The sequence below is a fragment of the Pipra filicauda genome, unplaced genomic scaffold (assembly GCF_003945595.2).
Source record: "Pipra filicauda isolate LSUMZ 115617 unplaced genomic scaffold, ASM394559v2 scaffold94_size2452230_pilon, whole genome shotgun sequence".
In the NCBI taxonomy this organism is placed as follows: domain Eukaryota; kingdom Metazoa; phylum Chordata; class Aves; order Passeriformes; family Pipridae; genus Pipra; species Pipra filicauda.
This window is the reverse complement of record NW_024105142.1, coordinates 1,084,765-1,108,571: the sequence shown is the minus strand read 5'-3', so window position 1 is coordinate 1,108,571 and position 23,807 is coordinate 1,084,765. Positions and strand designations below refer to the sequence as shown.

The following is a 23,807-nucleotide window of genomic DNA, read 5'->3' as shown; positions in this document are numbered from 1 at the left end:
GGACTCTACCAAATGCCCAGTTCCCATACCTGTCCCTCATCACCAAATGCCAAGTATTATCTGTAGAAATGCAGAAACTAAATGCATATACTTATGAGATTCAGCTGTACTTACCTGGCTCCTCCAGTTAAGTGGGAAAGCAGCTCATGTCACCTGAAAAGGGCAGTGACGGGTCAGTAGCCTGCCAGAATGCAATGCAAATTTGTGCAGTTGCCATTTGTCAACATTTATTGACCTGTTGAAATTTCTGGAACTGTTATAAAACCTCACACTTTACTGTTAATCTACCTCAGCACAATATGGGGTAAGTCTCTGATTCAATGGGTTAAGTGCCAAGATGTCCTTCCAGGCATCTCCATATGCTGCCAAAACAGCTTGCCAAGCAGTGCAGCCAGTGTTGTGATCAGATGGTACCAAAATACATCCTGGTGCATTTACCTGGAGTATTCCTGTCCTTGGGCAGCCCTTGATTAGTGCAGGCAGACAAGGCTCTTCACTTCCTGCCGAAATCCAAGGCTTTGTCAACCATGTGAATCACGTGAATACTTTCTTTACCCCAGACTGCTATGCAGGCACCTAAAAGAACAGCTTTTCTAAAAGTGATCTTCCACCTCTTCTCACCCCTGCATTTCACTCTGCATCTGCATCCCAAAAGTCATTGTGACAAGATGATGCAGGGATGCTCTGTAGTCCCTCTCCTTTTTTGTCTTCTTTTTCTCTTACTCCTTTTGAATTTTCTAAAAATGGTGAGGACTGATAAACAGGTGTCCAGGTCTGTCAGGTAATCTCTGCAGTTCTGCACTGTGTCTGCTTCTGTTGTAAGACTTGAATCAGGAGGTGATTTCTACAGCAGTGGAAGAAGCAATCTCACTACAGTTCCTTCCCAGTATTTACATAAGAAGTCTTGCACCTAGTCCAAAGTATCAAATATTGTTGCAATCTCAGAAAGGGGAATTTAGGTTCTACAGTTTATATTTAAAACCCAAAGATTTCCTAATATCCCACTGATCCCTTTGATGCTACAGTGTTCACCATTATTTTGTTGGTTCCCGTATGAGAATAGCAAAGCTGACAGTTTAACCATCTTAACCATTGTGTTTAAAGGTGAGATGGAACTGTCTTACCTTGTTCAGGGCCTCAGTTTCAGGATTAACTCTAGCAAATCTAGAATACCATGCCCAGATGAACCTACCAAACTTCTCTACCATACCTAGAATTACATGGAGACAGCATTGACAGAACTTCTGTAGGTTTGGAACGATATCTAGCTTTATTCAGCATCTTCAAAGCAGACTTCCACAACTGCAGTTTGTTCAAGGACATGGTCCTCTGCTCAGTGTTTGGCATTCATACTAAGCAAACACTCTCTAAAATCTCAGAGTGATTTGAAACCACCAGAATGGTAGAAGTGTTTCAACCAGCTGTACAAAGAAATATTTTTTCCTCAGCTTCTCTCCATCAAAACATTGGGGATATACAGCTTCTCAGGGGTTAATGTGGGAATACGAACCTGTGAATTTTCAAGGATATGTGGCCATCAGGAACATTTTGTTGCTTGGAGTGATTCACAAATTCTCCGTAGTGTTTCTGAGATTGATTCAGGGAGGTGAGCCAAGTTATGGCTGACATCATGGTGACCAGGTGCTGCATAAACCACTTCAGCTGTGGAACTGGCACATTCACCCCAGAAATATGTCTTTGTAGTTCTTCTTCTGCCTCCACCAACTGCTCTAGAAAATCAGAGGATATGTATGGGTTACTAAACCACAGCTCTGTAGGCAAAGCCTGTGTTGGGCATGGTTTCCAGGCATGGTATCAGTAGTCTGTAGGTTTGTGTACTGCAGGCAAGAGCAGCACATGTCTGAGGTTCTGCGCCTCAGAAAGTTTCTTTCATTCCTGCTAGATATTTCCTGCTGCTCTGCAGTTTGATCCTGCACTACACAGTATTTTTGAGGCATTAGAAAACTCAGAATAGGTACTAGCAACATCTTAATTTGTTTCAGTGTAATTGGAGTAATTGTTTTAGTCAATATCTTATCATAAGAGTATTTGTTTCCCTCAGTCTAGAGAGGCTGGGTTATTTTGAATCCAAATCCTCATGCTGAGAGGGAAAATATTTGTCTTTGGTGTAAATTTTTATTCCCAAATTCCACTATTTTTGACAATTTCCTGGTAAAATACACTTGGAATCAATTTTCTGTTTTTCTACTGAAGCAATGCAGCTTTCCTCTTCCATATTACTATGGAGATTGTGGGGGCACTTTTCAGTACAGGAAGCAAGTTTGTTCTTTTGATTTTGGCTTGATTTTTGTATGTTCTGCCCAGCTGAATAAATGGTACTTAAGGGATCTTAGTATGGTTATGAGTAATAATTCTCCCACATTTGACCATTTTGGTAATTTGTTTATTATTGTGCAGATTTTTTTTTACCAGGTTGCATCGACTAGAAGAGGTTGAGGACAGGGGGAAGGGTTTGATGCTTGTGTGGTTCTTACTTGTGTGGTTACAGCTTCTTGTTTGTAAGAATTATGTATTTACCAGAGAGATCGCACACCTTGATTGTTTGTGGGGCTCTAACCTTAAATTTGTGAATACGTGAGACCTTTTGGTCTTACTTCTCTGAAAAACTTAATAGAATTGGCTAAGAAAGAAAGAACAGAGTAATATTTATAGTAAGAACTGTTACTACTCCTTGGCTGTTTTGATCTGTCACTTGAGCTCAGGGCATACCCCTTTCAGGCGTGGGTAATGTCGCCAAGATCTCTTTTCACATGTTTATGCAGCACATGTTCAAGGTTCAGTCATACTTTATTCTGATTCCATAAAAGCATAATGGTTTATTTGACCGGCCTGTGCCGTAGTCGTCGTGTCAGCCCTAGCCCAGAACACATCACTCCGTGGCAAGTCACTGGTCATGAATCAGCAGGAGTGGCATAAATGTGGACAAACAGTCAACGATAAAATTTCTGCCCTGTGATAAATGAAATTGTTTGAACTGTAGTTCATACATATTCCATGACATCTTCTGGCTCGTACTCCAGCAGAGACCTAAGCAATTTGGATTATTAACTGCCATTATGGCTGGACTTGGACACCTTTTATGCCTTTATTGTACCAAGTAAAGACATCCAGGTCACATAAACCTTGTTGTACATGGCACAGCTTTTGAAAGAACTCTCATCTGGATTTAGGGGGAGTGGGGGCACTCACTCAGCAAGGAGGGAACCCGTGTGAGCATCCTGTCTGCAAGAATTGCAAAAATGTGTGTCTTCTTCCTGATGTCCAGTGTTACAGAGATGCTCATATTCCTGAAAATAAAGTTGCATTTCATGTCTTACCTCAGGCGCTTGGATTTGAAAACATCAGCTTTCCTGTACCAAACTGGCATTTCAAGTTTTCAAATCACAAATGGAATTTTCTTGTGCATCATAAATCTTGGGGGCTTTTATGGTCCTTTCTCAGAACTTCTATGATTTGGGGGTTTTACGCTGTCACCATTCCAGTTTGAAATATCTGCAGATCACAAATTGAGACGTGAGGGGACTTTAAAATTGATGGTAAATCTGCCCATGTGAGATGAGTGAACAGCATAGGACCCATGGGAAATAAAGACATGAAATTGGGAATATTTTTTCCCTTGAGGAGAATCATAGGTACCAGAGAAATTAGCTCTGACATAATTGTTTCCTCCAGGGACCCTGATAAGTGTCTTTTCTCAATATTTATGCTTGCTGGATATCCAGTAAACAAGAGATGTAGTGTATTTGAGCTTCAAAAGTTAATAAAACTTTCACAGAAGAAATCTAAAGCCGCAGGGATTGTTAAATTGGGGGCAGATTCACTCCCTTGAAAATTATTGCAAACCTCTTGCTTGCGTTAGCAGGAGACAGGTTACTTCCATATTAAGCAATCAAGTACTCTTTTAATCAAGGTGTCTTAAAATGATAAAGTCTCAATCTAAAATTTTTGTCAGCAACACATAATTTTTGTTGGTATTATAATGCTGCTTATTATCACCATTAATAACTGAGCTATTTTGCTCTCTTTGGTACAGTTCTAACTGCAAAGTCCACTGGAATCTTGAGTTAATTAGTAGTTTAGGAGCACATTCTGCCTGCCTTCCTCATGATTCATCATAGATTCTAAAGGTATAGCAAAAAACAGAGTTAAATTTCATGTTAAACTTCTGGAGCTGTGGAGCACTGTAAGGCTTTACACAGTTCATCCAGTGCTGTGATAAACTATATTCTAGTGCCCCATGGCTTGTAACCGTCTGTGGACACAGGTGTTTAGTGTGTGTTAATGAATCTTGTGTCTTACAGCGTTTATTCAGGACACCAGTCTATTTTGATTCCTCCCTCAGAACTGGAGACCAATCCCGCTCTGTGGCTTCTTGCCGTGAGTCAGTACAAAGTGAGAGACACTTTTTGTTCCTATTCGGTCATGGAGCTTTGTACTAAGGGACTCGGTTCGCAAACAGAGTCGCTGAAGGTGAGTGATTCTGCTGTGCTGCACAACCTGCCGCCTGCAGGGTGGTGTTTGAGATCCTCTCTGCTCTGCTAAATGTCTGCTGCGAGGAGAAAATCATCAGAGGGCACAAGCAGCTTCCACAGAACCCATGTTAGTCCTTGCCAAAGGCTATATATGAATATCAATCAGTCTCTTTCAGATCACAGGGCTACTCAACATCAAGGAAAGGCTTTTATTTACCTAAGCTTTCTGATCTGTGTTGCAGCCTGAGTTGATAGGCAAGTGTTGGAAAACAGAGGTGTAAATGTCCAAGAGGCCCAAGGAGTATTATGTTGTATAGTGTGTTTTATGAATACCCTGATTATATGAAGTACTAATTTGATTTTGACCTCTGTAGTTAAATAATCACGTTCAAAAGTACTGTGTTGTTTTAACTAGATTGTCCTCATTGTATGGGGAGGAGGGTATATCTTCCTTTTCCCCCCCAGAATTAAAAGCCAAGTAGCCAGTTAAATTTCTGAAATCATCTAAAATTTCCAGTGTGCTACTGAATTAAATTAGATCTTGAGATACTGATATTTATGATGTCTCCAGCCTTTACCATCCTTGCTTAATAATTTCCTAATCAGTTTTTCCAAGTCTAGACATTGCTTCCTTTTTGCTGTTATTCACTGTCGTCTGAATTAATTTTGGGAATAGCATTCCCTCCCTTTAGAATTAGCATGCCCATAATTTCCTGTGTGCTAATGTTGAGATGACAAGCAAGTATGTGTGCTCCTCTACAGCTATTAGACTGTCATCTGGCCATCCGGCCTCCGGGAAAGATGGAAATTGTACTGGTACCGTAGCCTCTGTTCTGCTGTTCCTCTTGAATCATAATACCTGCATAATACACTTAAGTACTACTGTTTTGCATTAAATCTGCCCATTTGTGGCCTTTGTTACATTTTGACTTCTTTTTAGGCAAGGGGACTGGACCTTTCACGTGTGCGGACATGTGTAGTAGTGGCTGAAGAACGACCTCGGATAGCTCTTACTCAGTCGTTTTCAAAGTTATTCAAAGACCTTGGTCTCCATCCACGGGCTGTCAGCACATCACTTGGCTGTAGAGTTAACTTGGCAATATGTTTGCAGGTAAGATTTTTCACTCCTTAAGATCAAAGTTATTTTAAGAAAATGGTTTTCAGTAAAAGAAGCATTCACTGTATTTCCTTTGGCTGCTTGGTTGCAGACATATTAAGAAAATGCATGTGGTACTTAATGCTCTTGCATATACAGGTAGTAAATTTCTGTTACTTTGTCAACTATCCATCCCTCTCATGTTGCACTCATAGCATTTATTCTGCCCATGAATGCAGTAATTCAGAAAAGCACCTAACAGTGACAGAATGCCTCTGTACTCCAAAAATATTATGTAGTTGTGTCATGTAAACTCCAGTTTCCAAGAGTTTGCTTTACTATGTTGTAAAATGGATTCCTTCTCTTTATACAATACTTCCAACCATTACTTAGTTAACAAAATAGGTATTTTCTGCAAACAGTTTATAGCTTAAAAAGGAAATTATTTTGCTACATCTATTTCATTCTGTTTTGATCCACTAATCAGAAGAAAATTCCCAGGGGTAATAAAGGATTTAACTTGCATTCTTGAGGAATCTTTATTGAGTCATGATTTTAAGGACTGATGGAGCACTGCAGCTATTTGATCTGAATTTCTTAATAGCCTCTAGTTTTTCATCCAGTAATAACTACACCAAGCAAATAGTTTTAGGCTGATCTAGAGTATATCGATTTATCTTCCAGAACTTTGGATGATGAAAGTTAACTTGCCTTTTTTTTTTTTTTAAGATGTTCAATTTTTAATTATTTTTACCTTATTTCTAGTTTAAATTTATCTGGTATTAAATTCAGCCATTTTTTATTTTATTGCATTTTTTGAATCTAGAATAAGAATCTCATTTCTATCATGCATCTAATACATATCTTAGTCTTCAATAAATAGATAAAGAATCTCGAGACATGCATTCCTGATCTCTGTCTCATTTTTTTGACTCTTGATCTCTTTCTGTCTTTCCAAATTTGGTTTCAGAGTTCCAGACATTATTCCTGTAATAATGCCATAGGTGTCCTACTCTGGTGTAATATGATTTCTGATTTAATAACCTTTTAAGTACTAAAACAATCATCTTCTGCATTGGCAGCTGCTTTGGCTGAGAAGTTCCATATCCATTTGGTCACCTACCATGTCTTTAGCCTCTTCAAAGTCACCATCTCCCTGCTAGAACTTGGCTTTACTCTGTGTGGTACATCCCACATTTCAAATCTGGCAGTTACTCCTAGTTTACATTAAGGATTTCTCACGCATGTAACATGGATACTTGCTTTGGTGTGGAAATCAGAACAGAACTTCTCAGTAACACTGCAAATAGGACTTCTGTTATTGTTTTTTCTGATTGTAAATGTAATTTTTTTTTATATTTTATTAAAAAAATCTGACAAATACAGGTTATGGCTTCATCACAGACCAGTATGTCTGTGCCTGCCTTAGCCTCTTGCCCTTTTCAATGTCATTAAAGGATCTTGGCTTTCATCAGACCTTGGCTAAAAGGGACTGTGTAGTTCAGAATGTTACCAGGATATGCATACAGGAGGTATGCCACACCTCCAGTACTGCTTGCTTCTCTCTGACTCCAGCAGAGTATCCCTACAGCACAAGGTGTCTTAAATTGTTATTATCAAGCATATGACAAGGCAAAGCTGAGCAGGGTTAAAAGTCTTTCTGTGGCCCAGAGGAAGAATTGTTTAGTTTGTCATTCTGTAATTGCTACCATAAATATTCTCCAGGAATAAAGTTTTAGAGAGGAGGGGAAGGAAGGAAGTGATGACCTACCCTCATGGCAAACGGATTAGGATGGGGGGAGCTACTTCTGAAAAGCAAATCAGCTTCTCTAATTTCTGGTCCATGGAGGGACCAGACTTGAAAGATGTCATAGATTACAAGAACAAAATAGCTGCAGAAGTTTGCTTGCCACTAGTGGAAGTCTCCATTTTAGGCTTGCACCAGTCTCTGGACTGTTCACAGTGGCTGTTTCACTTACAGGTCATTAATTCAGGACAAATAATAAAGTCAAGGAATGACTATAAGCAGCAGTAAGCTAGGTTCAATGCCAAAGTATGGCTCATTGGAAGTAACATTGTGCTCAGTCTGCCTGGGATGGAATTAATGTTTTTCATAGAAGCCCATATGGAACTGTGTTTTGGATTTGTGACTGAAGGAGTGTTGATAGCACACCAATGGCTGAGCTATTGCTGAACAGTGCTGCACAGCATCAGGGCTTTCCCTGTTTCTCCCTCTGCCCACAGCACCATCACCCCACTGGCTCCAGCAAGTAGGCTGAGGGAGAAAGAAGCTGGGAGGGGACACAGCCAGGAAAGCTGTCCCAGGCTGACCTGGGATATGCCATGCCACATGATGTTATGCTCAGCATTAAAGAAAAAGGGCTGCTGGTCATCTAAAGTAGCCATTGTTCAGAAACTGGCTGGGCATTGTTCTGCTTGTGGGAGGTGATGAGTGATTGCTTTTGCATCACTTGGGTTTTTCTCTTTCCTTCACTCATTAAACTCTTCATCTTTACCTGTGGGTTTTCTGACTTTTGCTCTTCCTGTGCTCTCTCTGTCCCACTGGGAGCTGGGTGGGTACTGAGCTGCTGGCTGGGTCAGCCCACTACAAACATGCAGGGAAGCTGACTGCACTCAGAGAAACGGAAAGTCCTAGTCAGAATGGAGTTAGGCTGGATTTTGGCTTGAATGTGTATATCTGCCTTGTGATTGTGTTGACTCCTTAGCTGAAGTTTGCTTCTTAGATGGTTCTTTACAGAATTTCTTGAAAGAGTTAGTGAATTAAACTGTTAAAGTGGGTAAATCTCTGAAGGAAGATTATTAATGAATTAATTATGAATTTAAGAACAGCACAGAATGAGAACCTTGAGTGAGATGGTTAAGCAGCCTGGCTGATCATATGGCTTAGTGCCAGGCATCATTGAGTTCTACTAAGATGTGGCATCTCAGTCCATAGGACAAACTAAAAACCAAACACTGTCTAAAGAGTGAGGTGGCTGGAATGAAGAAAAGCCATTTCAGGACAGCCTATATTTAGTAGCATTACCCTCCCAAGTGGAATGGTTTTTGAAGCATTTGAGACAAGGCTTGTTTGGCAAGTTTTAAAGGTATTTGAAAAATTACTAAAGATTTTACTTACAAGCATCACCACAAAACATGTCATTTTGGTGGAGAATATAAAGATAGAGGATTACATCCTTTGATACTTAATTTGGCAGTAGACACTGCCAAAGACTGGATACTGAATTAGGCTGGATGCTCTTTCCAAACTGTCTGGAAGGTTATGGCTAGTGGTATTCCAGAATATTTTGTGGGCTATTCTGTTTTCTCAGCTGAGGAACAGAATGAATTTTAATTCTTGATTAACACTGTTCCTGAAATTAGCATTGTCTTCAATATGTTCCAGAAATGGGTTATGATTTCTGGATTCTTCACACTGCATAAAAATACTTCTCAAGATGTTTGAGTCAACAGCATCTGTCTTTGCTTTTTTATTTCCAAGTTGTGTCATCCATGAGATCAGCATGTGGTTCCTGGAGCACCATCTTCCACAGGGATAACTGTGATCCAGCCTATTCTGCAGTCTTCCTAAAATATGTATCTACTAATCACATTATTAAACATATCTCAGTGTTCAGCTGTTGACCCTTACCAGCAAAAAACCTATCCAGGGTTCTTCTCTAAGGTCTGCCTCTAACACAACTTGGATATTATATTTGATACCTTCTTCATTTCCAATTTTGTGGACAAATTCAAGATTCAAGTGTTTCAAGGGAAAGGTATCCTGGTTTTTCAAAAAAAGCTTTTGCTTTTTACTGTTCCCCTCTCCAAAAAGAAGAGGAGGAGGGTGTGTATGTACATGTATGTGTCTCTGTGTGCGTGTATAAAGACTTCATAGCAGAATTTAATGTTTTATTGAAGATTACCCTAAAAAGGAAATAATTGTGATAATCCCATTGGTACAAATTATCTTAATTTCCAGATTGAGATCACTGACAGACTAATGCATTGTCATTTGTATTTATTTCCTTTCAAATGTAGAGCAAATTTAGTATGTTTCCTTTGAGGTAGTCATTTTGGACCAGATTTTTAGAAATGTGCTTTTGGAAATAAATAATCCCCTCCATCTTTAGGCACTTAGATATCATTAATATCTGACCTTTCATGGCTGTATAGTCACAGATAATGGTCTAGGGATTTCTGAGATGAAAAGATTGCATCCAGCATATTTTAATTCTCATTAACCAGCATCTTAGCATTCTCAAGATAGAGAGAAAAATAGATATGAAAAGTAGTCTGTTTCTTACAACAGCACAGATGGTTCTCTAGGATTTTACTTAATTTCCATTTAAACACTTGGAATAAATATTTTCATTTTATTCAACCTTCTACTCAATTTCAGCTGAAGGAAAACTTTTAGAAGTTGTTCATTTTCCTTAGTTAACCCTGAAAATGTACTAACAAGTCTGTCCAAACTAGGGCAGGAGAAAAGGATTTATCTTGCTTCTTTTATGTCTCCTCTAACTAAAGACTGCAAGGTTAAGTGAGTTATCCCATATCCATCTATAGCCAGTAGAATCACAGAAATACTTCAATAGACAGTTTGATTCAGCCTGTCTCAGGTGCCCATCTTGGGGTACGATTCATCACTATCAGGAGACACTTCTTACCTTATACTGCATGCTTTCTTCTTTGGTGGCTGAAGTTATATGAAGTGAACCCTTACCTCATTGTCTAGCAAAGGAATCTTTATTAGTCAGTTTAAGGATTAAAGTTAATACTTCTTTTTACTTAGTGATAGATTACACCTTTTGAACATCTTCCATATTAAAAGTAATAAAGGGTAGGTCTGCGAAGAATGCAGCAGGAGACCATGCACTTTGTCAGAGGTATGATTCACATTTAGCAATGTACTATAGCTCTGGGTGAGTTCCCTCAGATTCTGTTTTCCCACCTTTACTATGAGTCATGCCACAAAGTTCTTTTCACAGCTCCAGCTGCTGTGCTTGTGTATGTGAGATTGCCAAGTGTACACCAAAAATTCCTTCTCTGAGCATCACTGGAGCAGAAGTAGACTCAGAGTAAACAGTGAGACCACATCCTTAGATAACTAAACAAAACCTGAAACAGTAGTTTTTTGTAAATTCCTAGGACTTCTGATTGCCCTAATTCCTGATTTTTAACTCCGGGGAGGGAAGTAGGGGAGAGCGTGCAGCTTGGCCTTTAACTTCAGTGGAAATTAGTTGTGGACTGAGTCCTGGCACGTGGTCAGCCCTACAGCTGACTTGTTGGGGTAGTTATTCAGGCAGTTAGACCTGCAGTGTTTTCCCAGAGAATAAAAAGAATAAAAGCCTGGCATATTGAAGAGGTTTGCACAGACCCAGGGATGGTTCACCAGTGACAGCCTATGCATGGGCAGGAAATTTATTTAGTCCAAGAGATGAGACTTATGATATACTTGTTTTCAGACAGAAAATTATGTTTGTCCCATTCTGTTTCCTTGAACACTACACAGCATATCCTAAGTAAGGATCAAATACACCCGAAGTTGTGTTGTTTCTTTCCTGTTACCAGCATTACAAATGCTCTCTGTCTCGCAAAATAAATGTACACAGGCAAATCGAGTCAGTCACTCTGGTCTTGGCTAAGACTCTTCTTCTTTTGAAACACTTTCAGAGTATCCCAGCTGCAGCTGGCTGCAGAGGGTCATGGCTGATACTTCAACTGCTCAAGCCATTCTGTAGTTAGGAGCCATATAAGACTCTGGTACTCTCAAAGTCCTTTCTGGGACCTGCAGTGTAGTCACATGCAATGAATTATGTAACTGCTGGATTTCAGCAGTTCTCCTGCATTCTTGCAGTTACACTGCAGTGTTCAACCTGAATTATTAGCAATACTATTTTGGGGCATCAGTGTAATAAGCAGATCTGTCCTATTTTTTAAAATGCTTCATCTTCCTCTGCATCCAAAATAAATCTATTTTAAGATGCTGCTGTGGCAGATGATGCTGCAGTTTTTAACTCTGCTGGCATTCAGAAGTTTGATGAGAAGGATGTGGGATGCTGGTGCTTTCAGAGCTGTTTGTTTTCACAAGTTGTAGGGCAAATCCTACTGCAGCCATCTGCTATTAGATGCTCTTCATGATAGTAGTGGCTTAGGACTAGTCACCACAGAGTTTTTTGTTGTTTCTTTGCTGCATTATCATTCGTGGTGGAGTACTGATGGGTTTTTATCAGCTTTTAATTTTACTGTTCTTTATATGTATTGCACTGTTTACCATAGAAAATAGATTAAGAATGAAGAATTACTGGGCTATGAAGTGACTCCATTTATTTATGGTCTTGTAGTTAGACTGTGCACGAAGGTTTTATTTTACTTCGCTTTAGGATCAGGTTAATCTTTATGTAAGAAGGTGTAAGTATCTTTCTCCATTGTATACTAATCTTATTTTTTCCAAAAAGAAAGCTTACCTTTGATTTCCAGAGGACATCGCTTACAAACTTCTATTAGTAGTGAAATGGCAGACCTGGAACTCAATCTCAATGTATGTGCATTAAAATAGCAGGGCCACAATATTTAATAACTTCAGAAACAAAAACAACAAAAAACCCAGTATGTTAGACACGTTTTCCACTAACAACATTGTCTGTAGTGTCCTAAAACCATTTAAGTCTGTTTGTCCAAGGTTAGCAGTCTACAGCTGTCTCTTCTGTTGCTCTACTAAAATGTTGACACCTCATTTTTTACTTTTTTTAACCTTTAATGGTATAATGGTTAATTTGTAAAATTCCTGTATTTGACATTGTTTTTCTTTTTATTTTACTCCCTGCTTTTTGCATTCTCCTCTTTTTATTTTCTCCCACCCTTCATTCCCATTTTTTTATTATTATTTTCGTCTTGTGTTACCTTCTTTCCTTCTCTCCCTTATCCCTGCTATTCCTGCTGCTATAGCCTCACAGGCTGGGGAAGCTGGCCGAGCAGGTAGGGGATTTTCATGTTCCCTCAATACCCACCTATCAGCTTCCAACAGTGGGACAGACTAGAAATTGAGTCTGGAGATTTGGGGATTTTCAGATCCTTCTATGAAATTATAAATAAGTCCAGTACAGCTTTATCTGGATGCAGGTTTCATCAGATATTATCTGTCCATTGTAACTATTTCATTCACACTGAAAATAATAAATACCATAGTGATTGTCTTTGATTTTCAAACTTGACTGTTTCCATTATTTTACAAATCAATTCAGGTTTAGTTTTATTTTTAAAAATAAACAACTTTTCCTTGGTTTTGTTTTTTTCTTTTTAACATTGCATATATTTCAAATAAGCTCTCCACTCAGCACTAGTCTGTTACACTGCTGAGTTTACTAGTAGACTGAAAATCGTGTCGTTAATAGCTAGAGAGGATATTGTATCTTGTATTGTGTATAACAAGCTAAAGAGGCTAACATGCATGTGCAGCTCTATTACTCTTGTTTTCCTCTGGTGGTGGGTCATAATCAGTACCTGTACAGTAAGTATCAGTTGGTAGTGGTAACTCTTTTCCCCTTTAGATACAAAAATTAGCTATTTGTGGATGTCTGTTGCGATTTTTGGTGCTCAAAAATTGTGAAACTATCAGCCAGCACTGCAGAAATGTAAAATTTAGCCCTAGATATTCCTATTGTGAAGAATTATACTCTACAATATGTCTCAAATGGGACAGAAATCACGAGGAGTTGATGTTGCCTGCTATTTAAAGTACTAAACATCTAAATAACTGATAAAGGAGTTTGTGCACCTGAAGTTCACCAAGGTTAGGTTAATTCCTCTGCTGAAAAGAAAATTTCCAAGTTCCAGTGTTCCAAAATGGAGTTGTGCTTTTCTTCTAGCTTTCTGCTTAGCAGTAGCATGAGGTTTGCAGCAGAGAAAAGAGCCCTAGCCTGGAGCATTGAGAATTCACATGATGTTCAGTGGTGATGAGTTTGAAGTTTTGGATAAGGGCATATCATAGCAGGCTACAAAACTGCAGAAAATCTGTGGGTGGAAAGGCCTAAAGACTGTATCATCTCTGCATGGAAGGAAACTAAAATTAGTCTGCCGCTTTTCAAGTAACTAAATATTGTGACATAAAGCAAGGGTTTAAATTATGCAGTGGAAGACTGAAAAGGAACAGAATAATTGCTTACAGACCTTCAGTCCAGATTGGTTCATGTCATGCGTGCTACCTTTACTATCTTTAGCTTCAAGTATATTCTCTGTTGCATGTATGGAAGACTTTCAGTAAACCATGCTTCACATTCCTGACCATGTGCTTCTGCCATTAAACTGTGTCTCCTCAGCAATTTCCGCCTTCCTTTATATGGCAAAATGTGTTTAACATGTTTTGTATGTATCCATGTGCTGATTACTTGGCCTTTTGTAGCAAATAAAACCTATGTTGACATGTGTTGGTTAAGTAGTTTGACTGCTTGATGTTTTCCCGACCCCCAAGGTAACATGTACCTGACGGTAGGTATGTTTTCCAGTGCTTGTTCTGATTCTGTAAAGCTGAGCTTTGATTGATGAATTGCTTAAATATAACTTGTCATTTGATTAGCATAATTAGCACTGGAATTAACGTTTGGTTATCTGGGGGGGTAAAACTCTTTTCTTCTCCCAGCCTTCAGGTTCTGATTAGCTGATGTTGTTGTTTACAGGGAACATCTGGACCAGATCCCACCACAGTGTATGTTGATATGAGGGCACTGAGGCATGACAGGTCGGAACCACCTTTTTCTTTTTCTCTAATACACACAATTAACAGACTTCCTAACAAGGAAACCACTTACAGCACACCTCAAAGACCCTGGAAACCTTTGTAATTCTCATTTTGTTCTAACTCCCACCAGCGAGCAGAGACATTCTGTGATTCTAGGATTCTGTATTAGTTGGTTGGTTAATTTTACCATTGATAAAACTGAAGCATATGACACCACCACTGCAATGACTAATAGGATTCCCTGCCTTTATTGCCATCAGGATTTCATGAAACTTGTATTCAGGTAGTGGACCCCAGCCAGTCCATAGGAATTGAAGTTCTGTTGGGCCTCTTAGCTTCACAGAGGTGTTTCTCCTGGGTTGGCAGCTGTTAGACAGGGAGGAGACCACCGGGGGGTTTGCTGCAATTCTTAATGCTGTTGGACTATGAGGGGATGGATTATTGGCTTCAGGCACTGTGAGCAACCACATTCTGTATTTGTGGGCATTTTCCAGTTTAATCTTTAGTGTTAGATCTGTACACAAGAAGTGAGAACTTAGCGACTGGAGAGAAACTTGAGATTTCATGTGTAACTTTAAAAACTACCCATGCACATGTATTTCAGTTTTCCAATAATCTGGTCAAAATTATAGCAGGAGTGTCTTTATAAAACTGTAACAAAAGAAAAAGTTTTCTATGAACTCTGGAAAAGGAGAACATTTAGTTAACAGTCCTGGTTCCCTTAAAAAAAAAATCATTATCCAAATAGGGCTTTTTTTTCTGTTATTTTTCTTTCATCCTTCTTAAAAGTTTAACAGAGAATTTGCTCCCCTTAGGTGAACACCAACTTTGGCTATATCGAAGTGACCCACTCAGCTGGCAGAGTGCAAACCTCAGGGCACTGCAGGCCCAAATTACCCCCTGGGTGGTTAAGTCAGATACAGATACAGATATTTTCTTGTTGCATATTGAGTTTGGCAGGTAGAAGAAAGGAGCTGCAAGATACTTGACTCACTGTTTCTTTATTCCTTTTGCACACAATGTTACCAATAAAAACACTTATGTTTGATCTGTCCTTTGGAACTATCTGCATAACCCAGCCCCAGAAACTTGGTGTTCCTGGAGCAGCAACTGCAGTGCTGTGGAGAGACAGTTTGTGGTCATACTCAACCTAGAAGAAAACAGGCCTTTTCTACAGAAAGAGAAAGCAACATTCACAGTTAGTAAAAATAATAAATAATAAAAATAAGTGTATATATAGAAGAATTAAGATTTACTGTTTATAAAAGTTGCATAAACCATGGGTATAGTATTTCCCTGCCTTAGTATGTCATTGAGAAGTAGGCATCATTATCGAAATCAGACTTTGCAGTGTCTTAATTTATAGTTAGTGACAAGTTCTACAGAACATAAAAGATGATCTTTAGAGTTGGTTCTCATATTGTGGTAATGTAGATTTTAATTTGATGGATTAAAGCTGTGCCTCATTTACCCAATCCTGTAGAATTTAGAATTAGATTCATGGGTCATAAATTAGGGAAGGAAACAACTTTATTTGACAAAGTCTCTTCACACTTGCTGCTTCTAACCATTTTAGTAGAACTGAATGTCCCTAGTACTAAACAATAACTGAAAGATTGCTGTACATCACTGTGAGACCATGTACTAACAACCCACTGAGTCTTTGCAGGCCAGTCAGTCCCCCAAAAATATGAAAAATTTACACTGTACACTTAATGTGGGAAAATGTTTTTCATCATTTACATTTTAGAGTAGGTTTTCCAAAGTCTGAAAAAGACAGAAAGCAATTTTTTTTTCTTGGCATGATAATACTTTTAGTTGCTTCAAAAAACAGCTGAATCTCTGAAATGATTCAAATCCTAGTCACATCTATAAAAATAATAACCAGTTCGAATACAACTATTTCAAGCTCATCTGGTAATGATGTATTCGCATACTTCACAGCTTAGGAAAATGTCATTTTTTTATAGGACTTTAGGTCAAAATACCTGTGCTATGTACAATCTGTGTGGACATCTAGGGGTGGTTGGTCAACCAAATGAGATGGTTACTCCCAGCTCTCACTGGATTTGCATGATTTGCTTCCTAGATGAGGGTGGAGTTTTTCAAACACCTTTTTGTGTGTCTCTGTGTGGTTTTGAGCTACCAGCCCATTGGTTTAGCTGCTGGGACTCTGACCGTAGTACTGGGCTCACCTGGAAGTTCAGGAAACTTGTACCAAGGGGTGCAACCACTTGGTCAGTGGCTGGTGTTGGTTCTGATACTGGAAAAAGGCTTGACTGCCTGACTGTGAGCATCTAATGCAGTTCTAGATGCTACAGCTGCTCTCACAGGGTCTCCCATGGAGCTCACATTGTATTTGCTAGCCCTAATGAGATGTCCCAGGCACCCTGTACTGTCTCAAATGGCATTAGGATACCCTTTTTTTGGAAACTGAGTAGCGTCCTAAAAGCAAGAATATGCAGCTCTGGCTTGCTCTTGGTGGCAGGTCATCAGCATTGTTGTACTTGGCATCTTACTGGTTTTCTAAAAGTCAGAGTGTCCTCAGGATGGCCAAGAAAGAGTGAGCAAAGACAGGCAAGTCCCACGTGGGCTTTTAATAAAAAACGGGAGAAGACTCCTGAGTTATCCATCAAGTGGGTGATATGCCTCTGCACTGCAGTGAAGTGCGGTTTAGAGAGGTTAACTCAGGTCCAAAAAGCAAAGTAGGTGGATTAATGCCTCCTGGTGCATGATCTGGTATCTGCAGGGAGGGCAGAGGCAGCAGAACTCCAGGCATGAGCATCCTGTCAGGTCATTGCTGCATTTCTCTGCCTCTGGGAAAACAATTTTACTCCCATTTCCCCACAAAAGAGAAAAATGAATAGAATAAATATATACATATTCTTGTCCTGTTATCTAAAGTGCTGGTTTTCAGATCATTCCATCATCATTTTAGGCCAGTCATGTTCTCCTCAGAAAGCTTTCCAAGTGGTTAGGTGCAAGATACCTAAATATGCTAAAAGCTGAGAAGTGCTTGGAAGATAAAAGAGAGAGAGAAAGCCTTTTCTCATCATACCAAAACACCCTATACTTAAAAGTTGTTGGCTTTGTTAGCATTTGAAGCCTTGTGTACCAGTAAAGATGTACGTTTAAAGCCCAAACATCCCTCTTATCAAGGTTGTTCTAAAACAATATGTACATATGTTTATAAAATTAAAAATGTCCAGCAAAAAAATATATGTATGATATTAGTAGAAACATTTCATAGCCTCCTCATCCTTAACAGTGGATTAGTTCTTGGTAGAAAAATTATTTAATGGCAAAACAAACCAATTCATCAAACTGAGAATAGACCTCATGTGATTCCAAAACATTTTTTTCTTTCACAGGGCAAAAACATTTTTAATTGTTCTGCAGCAGGTCAGACTGGATGTTTCAACGTATTTGCAAATATCCTAAACCATATTTTCTTTTAGAATCATTCAAAGATGTTTTCAAAATGTTACTGTTTTAATCTGCTAATTTAGATTTTGAAATTATCTTGAAACTAAACTGGTATGAATAAGGAATAAAATAGGATGAAAATCATTGAAATATTTTGACTGTTTTGAATTTTTTTCTCTGATTTTTGACATCGGTATTTCTTTTCCTGTGTATCTATATCTTTCATATTTTAAATGCTGTATGGAGGATTACCTCAGAAATTTTAAATAGTGAGCTGAAGGATCCATATGGTGATGGCTGAGGGAGATCATTGATCTTCTCCTAAAGTTTCAATTCCATGCAAATCCTGTAAAGATAAACATCTGCTTGCATCCTAATATTCTCCTCTATAGCAAAATCTTATCCATAAAGAAAAAAAAAAGAATATAAAAACCACCATTCTGCCCTAACTGGAGCAAGAAAAAAATCTACTTTGATATCAGAGTTTATTTTAAAAGGACAGGAAAAGTACAGGGTGTATTTGTGTTCAAGTTATTAATTTTTGAGTCTGGCTGTTATTCAATGTGCTCCTTGTGATATCTATATTCTCTTATTTAAATACTCCCACTCCATCATTAGAGCAATTATTTTAACCTGATCACCCTCTCTGTTTATTAAACAAGCAGTCTTTGGAGCTGCACAAATAGGTGTCTTCTCATGTGGTCACTGACATTTTCTTGGAGTGATGCAAATTAGTCTATCTCTAAAAAAAGTGACCTTGTATATATTGAAGTCATTAGCAGACTTGATTTCTTAGGAAGTCATTTGTACATTGTACTAAGCCTAATATTTTATTTTGGATTTTGGGGGTATTCAGAGACCTTTGAACGTCCTTCATTGTCTTCCTGAGAAAGGTGATTTCAGAGGATGGAAATTCTGAATCTCATTCCCCAAGAAAAGAGGGAACACTTGTAATGTTTCAAAGATATGAGAAAACAGTTACTTAGGATTTATTTTTATAGATTGCTTATACACTGAGCCCAGACTCAAATCCAGGCTCTGTCAAAAGGAATCAGTTAAGGCTTTGGCTTCATTTTAATATATTCCAGCATTTCAGACTTCATGCAGGAGCAGAAAAATAGCCTTTTATTCTGGCTGTCAGTTGTTTATCCTTCTCCTCTGTATTTTACTGAAACTTTCATGTTGTGTATACATTGTTTTGGGTAATACCAAGCAACAAAGCCACAGGAGCTTTTTTATTTTATTCTCAAACACTTCTATTCCATCTACCTTGAAAAATACTCTTATTACAGAGTTACCAGACAAAAAACTACTTAGCTAAATTGTTGGCTAAGCTGTAGCCACAGCAGTGCTCTGTAGCACAGTCACAGCGTGGAGGAGAACCATTTTATAGTCACATAGTAGGGAAAAGAGATGGGGGGGAGGTGTGTCAGAAGGAGACATGCTAATGGAAGTGACAGTAAAATAGTTACCTTCTGTGAAACTTTAATTGATTAATCATACTTGAAAGCCAATGGTTGCAAAAGAAGAACTTTGAAGAGTGCTCCCTTGATGCTGGAGAGCAGGGCTTTTCCAGCTCCTTTCCAGCCTACAAAACCCAGTTACAGCTTAAAGAAAATCCCAGTCCTCAATTATTCACTGTGTGGGGTCCAAAGGGGTAGTTAAAATCTATTATTACATTCTTTTGTCACCCAGCCACCTTTTCCCTTGCAGAGAAATTGGGTAGGGAAAAGGCATAGAGTATTTTGAGATGTAAAGTGCTACATACCTGGTAAACTGTTCAAAACATAGACACCCCCCGGCATCAGCCTCAGAATGCTTTGCAATAAGCTCGTTTTGCAAATGGAATTGTCAAGTACTACCTCCAACACCACTGTTCTGGCCATCCTTCAAAGATCTCATATGAGTGGCTCCAATTCCAAGTTTCACACATCACTCATGCTTTTTTTAGGATTGTCTGTTGCTTTAGTTGTTTGGGGGTTTTCTGTTATCTGTAGAAACAGTTTTTTTCATAAAAAAGGGAAAAGACTTTCACCCCTATGAAGTCAATAGAGGTAACTCAGTTAGAGGAGGAGGACCTGAGGTCTTTAAAATAAAACCTGAGTCCCTCAAAGATATAAGTATGGTAAGAAATGATGCAGTTTGGTTTTGAGGAGTCTGTAGAAATGCCTGGCTTTTGCGCATTTTGCCATTAATTTGCTGAATCTCATTTGAGAGTTTAGGCCGTTTGTCATGGTGTTGGCAAAACCCTCCTTCATGTTTTTGCTCAGAAGATACAACCTTTGCCTTTTAGCAGCATTGGGGGTTTTTTTCTGCCGTGCAAACACTGCTATCTCAAAAATCCCCTTGGCACTGTTTCGGATCTATGGGAAACAAATCTCCCAGAAAGAAAAGTTAATTTGGGCTGATAAGCATCATATGAACACTTCTAATTCTGACTTGTAGGAGAAGGTCTACCTAGCATGGAGGAAGGGTTCTCTCTTGCTGTTCCTGAGTGTACTGGGGAACAAACTAAGAGACTTAATGTGCTGAATAGTGAGTTATTAGGAATAAAGCTGATGACCTGGAAAACTGAAGAGGAGCAAATATTTTTTAAGAAATTGCACTGTTTCCACATAAGAATTGAATTATAACAAAATTTGTAAATGTATCTATTTAAAGAGCTCTGAAAGATGCTTCATTTTTCCGGGCATAACACAGCTTCTATTGCAGGGCAGGAGAAAGGCAGAAACATCCAATAACTATAGGGGTGGGAACCCTACAAAGTAATTGGTTTGCTTTCTAAGGCAAGATTACTAGCTATTGAAGTATTTCCTCCCTTGAAGCAGGTCTGTTTCTTCCTTGATAAAGTCATCTTCAAGGGATAAGTATTTTATGACTTTAGTGAAACAGGACAATAGGAGTTGGCTCTAAATACGGTTTTTGAGAGAGGATGTGGTTTAGCATACTTTAACTAGAAATCAAGAAATTCCAGTTATATTTCCCTGGAGGGCTTAGGGGAAAGAGAATACTGTTATGTGTACCAAGTAAGACAAAGACAAAGGGAAAACGAAAAGCTGCAGCTTTCCAGGAAAGTAGGTGAACTGCAGTTGAACATTTGTGTTGTTGTCTGCAAGTGCCATTTACATGTCATTCTTCAAGTACAAGTAAAAGAACTAAATGGAAAATGTTTCCATTTTCCTTTGTTTTTCCAAACCAGTTTTTAACTTCCCAATAACTTTACTGAAATAATTAAATTTCAGTAAATTATTAGGAATTTTACTGTTTATTAAATTTCTATCTCATGAAAATACACCAAAATATTTATTCCTTAGGAGTGTCTGACATGGTTAAAAAAAAAAGAATTTCCCATTTCTGGGTGTACTGGGCTTCTTTGGTGTTGCAGGTTACTCTTTCAGTTATGCTTCTCATGGAATCTGGGAATTGATAAAACAATCTGGCTGCTCACATTTCTGAGAAAGATTTATTAAAAAGTCTTCCTTTTTTGTTCCCTTCAAGCCATACTTCTTTTTTTCACTCTCCCAGAGTTTGCCATGAGTCTAGCTGCACAGCTACAGGAGTGTCTTAATAACATGGAATTTCCATTCTTCCATTTTCTTTACAAAAAAATGTATTATGTATTTGATTTTTACAGATAACGTATTCTGTTTTCTCTCACTTTGGTATATACTGCTAATGGAACACTAAACAGGGACTCTTTAAAAATGCCAAAAGTGATCAGCATAGGGTACATTTACTTTTTCAGTAGTGGAGGAAAAAGTGCTGCTTTCCCATACTGCTGCCTTAGAGTGCATTTCACAAGGCATCTGCTTTGGAAGGAAAAATACTTAATGAATACATGTAAAATTTGGAACAAGGCTTTGTAGCTTCTGCAGGCCTAGACACAGATTGTAGTGTGCTGTAAGAGGTGGAGCTGCTTAAGTGCTCTCCATTCCTCTTTCCTTTCCTCTCTTCTCTTACTAGCCTTTGCAGGAGGACAGGGCCTTTACCATCCCACATGCTGTCAGTTTTTTGTGACAAATAATTCAGCAGAGGGTGCTATGATGGCGGTTACCCCTGGGAAATGGGCTCTGTCACCTTTGGGACCCACTCCAGCTTGCTAGCCTCAGGCACTCGTTTGGCTCCTGCTGTCAGAAAAGTCTCTCACTGAAGGAATACTGAATGGTTAGGCTTGGGAAGGAGAGCTCTGAGCAGTAAAAGTATCCTTTATTTATGTTAGGGTATGTCACTAACTTGGTTAGAGATGTAATATCCTCTTAAATGGCTCCCTTCAGTAGTCCTTAATACGTTGCCTCAAGCCTCACATAACCTTTTTAGTGTGGCATATACTAGAAGTGTCTGCTTGCAGAGGATGGTTTGCTTAACCAAAGAATCTCGGGAAGCTCAGCCAGCGTTCCCAGCAAGTTTCCTGTGGCAGGACAGTCCCTTTTCAGTGCTTGCAGGTGTACAAGGCACTGCTGCTCGTGGCACTGCTGACCTTTTCTTCAGAGTGCTCATCTGCAGTTTTGATTCAGCTGGAAAAGTAGCTCCATGTTTTAGTGTTCCACGCACAGGAAATGTCCCTGGTTGTTTTTAAATAGAACTTTTTGCAACTTCTTCCCCAAAAATGCATTGTGAGTCAGCTGGTGGTAGGAATTTTGGAGGTTGTACAAGATAAGGGGACAGGTTAAAGAAAAAATATTTGATTTCAGAAGTTCCACCTTTGATTACATTGTGTGAATGTAGAATATGAATATTTCATTGGCAAAGCTAAAATAATTTCCATAATTTGTTAACAACAAAAAATCTAATTCTATTAGTTGAGGGCATTTTTCATATCCCAAGTTCGTTCTAATGAAAGTTTTCCCTATACGTAGAGTCTCTTTCTCTCAATTAGAACTGGGAAGACAAAGGGTTACAAAATAGAAAAAGCATATTGCATTAAACAGAATTGTCAGATCACAAGTGTGATTATGAAGAGTGCTGCAAAAACAATTAGTGATAAACACCATCTCCTGAGAGGTTTGTAATCTGAATAAAAAGATAACAGCTAGAGCAGCAATTAGGCTTGGTTTTGCAAATGTGAACCTGAAGCATGGAGAAAGGTGATGCTGTGCCTGGTGGGGCTCAGGAGGTGCAAGGCAGGAGACCAAATTCTTCAGAGCCCTAGTCCACTGCGTTCTCTTGAAATAGTTGTGTATTGTACTTTACACAATGTGCAAAGTTAATTTAAACAAATTTAATGTGTAATGAAAGCTGAACATTTTAAAGTACTTCAAGGCTGAAAACAGACATAACTGTGACTTACTTTTTTTACATATTCCTATAGTCTTTTATGATAAAATTGCTATTACCTTTTTTAATCTGTGAAGCTTTGAGTATTCCCTTCCTGAACTAGAGTTCCTGCCTCGTTTTGATCCCTTTGCAGCTTTCTGAACTGTCTTAAATAGTTGTGTAACCTTTCCTGCAGCTTTGTTCAGTCATCTGAAGGATTGGAAGCTATTTTCTTTTGACCTCAGGGAATTTGGCACATGAAGTGTAATTTAGGTTTATAGTGAAGTATTCCTAACATTAAAGGAAGTGATTTAGTGCTAATTCTTGTTGATTATCAAATTAACAGGATTAAAATATGTCCTAGACATACATAAGTTTTAATGGTTTTTCATTTCGTTGGTTGAAGTTTGCCTCAATCCAGAAGTCCCTTTTCAGTCTCAGTTGTGTTTATCCGTTATCTGAATTTATCATGTCATGTGAGAAAAACTGCTCTGAGGAAATCAGGATGATGCAAGGAAACTTCTTCATCATCTAGATTTCCCCTTCACCCTACGTATTCAGCTGTGCAATTTTCCTGTTTTTCTGGTCTGGTTATTTGAACCGTGTATGTCAATTTGGAAGGCAGAGCTTATGTCCTTTGATCCATATTTCCATTTTTTGGTACAATGAGCTAATTGACTTAATTCTGCAACAGTTTATGTAGAAACATTTAGTTCTTTGAGTAAAGAGAAAATGCACTGAAAGTCTTGAGAGTCAAAGAGCCCTGACCCCAGTCCAGGATCCCAGTGTTACCTACAGT

At 38.7% G+C, this 23,807-nt stretch overlaps 1 protein-coding gene across 4 annotated transcripts in view; it reads left to right on the top strand.

Moving 5' to 3' along the window:
* Window positions 1–23,807, top strand: part of DIP2C (disco interacting protein 2 homolog C) — a 309,922-nt gene that overhangs the window by 268,116 nt on the left and 17,999 nt on the right. For 2 of the 4 annotated variants that reach the window (XM_027720743.2, XM_027720741.2), the window contains 4 exons: window positions 4,323–4,491; window positions 5,434–5,604; window positions 12,541–12,570; window positions 14,268–14,329. In XM_027720743.2, coding sequence (XP_027576544.1) covers window positions 4,323–4,491; window positions 5,434–5,604; window positions 12,541–12,570; window positions 14,268–14,329 — 432 coding nt within the window. The remainder of the gene's footprint in view (window positions 1–4,322; window positions 4,492–5,433; window positions 5,605–12,540; window positions 12,571–14,267; window positions 14,330–23,807) is intronic. The other 2 variants (XM_027720744.2, XM_027720742.2) reach the window with 1 other exon arrangement.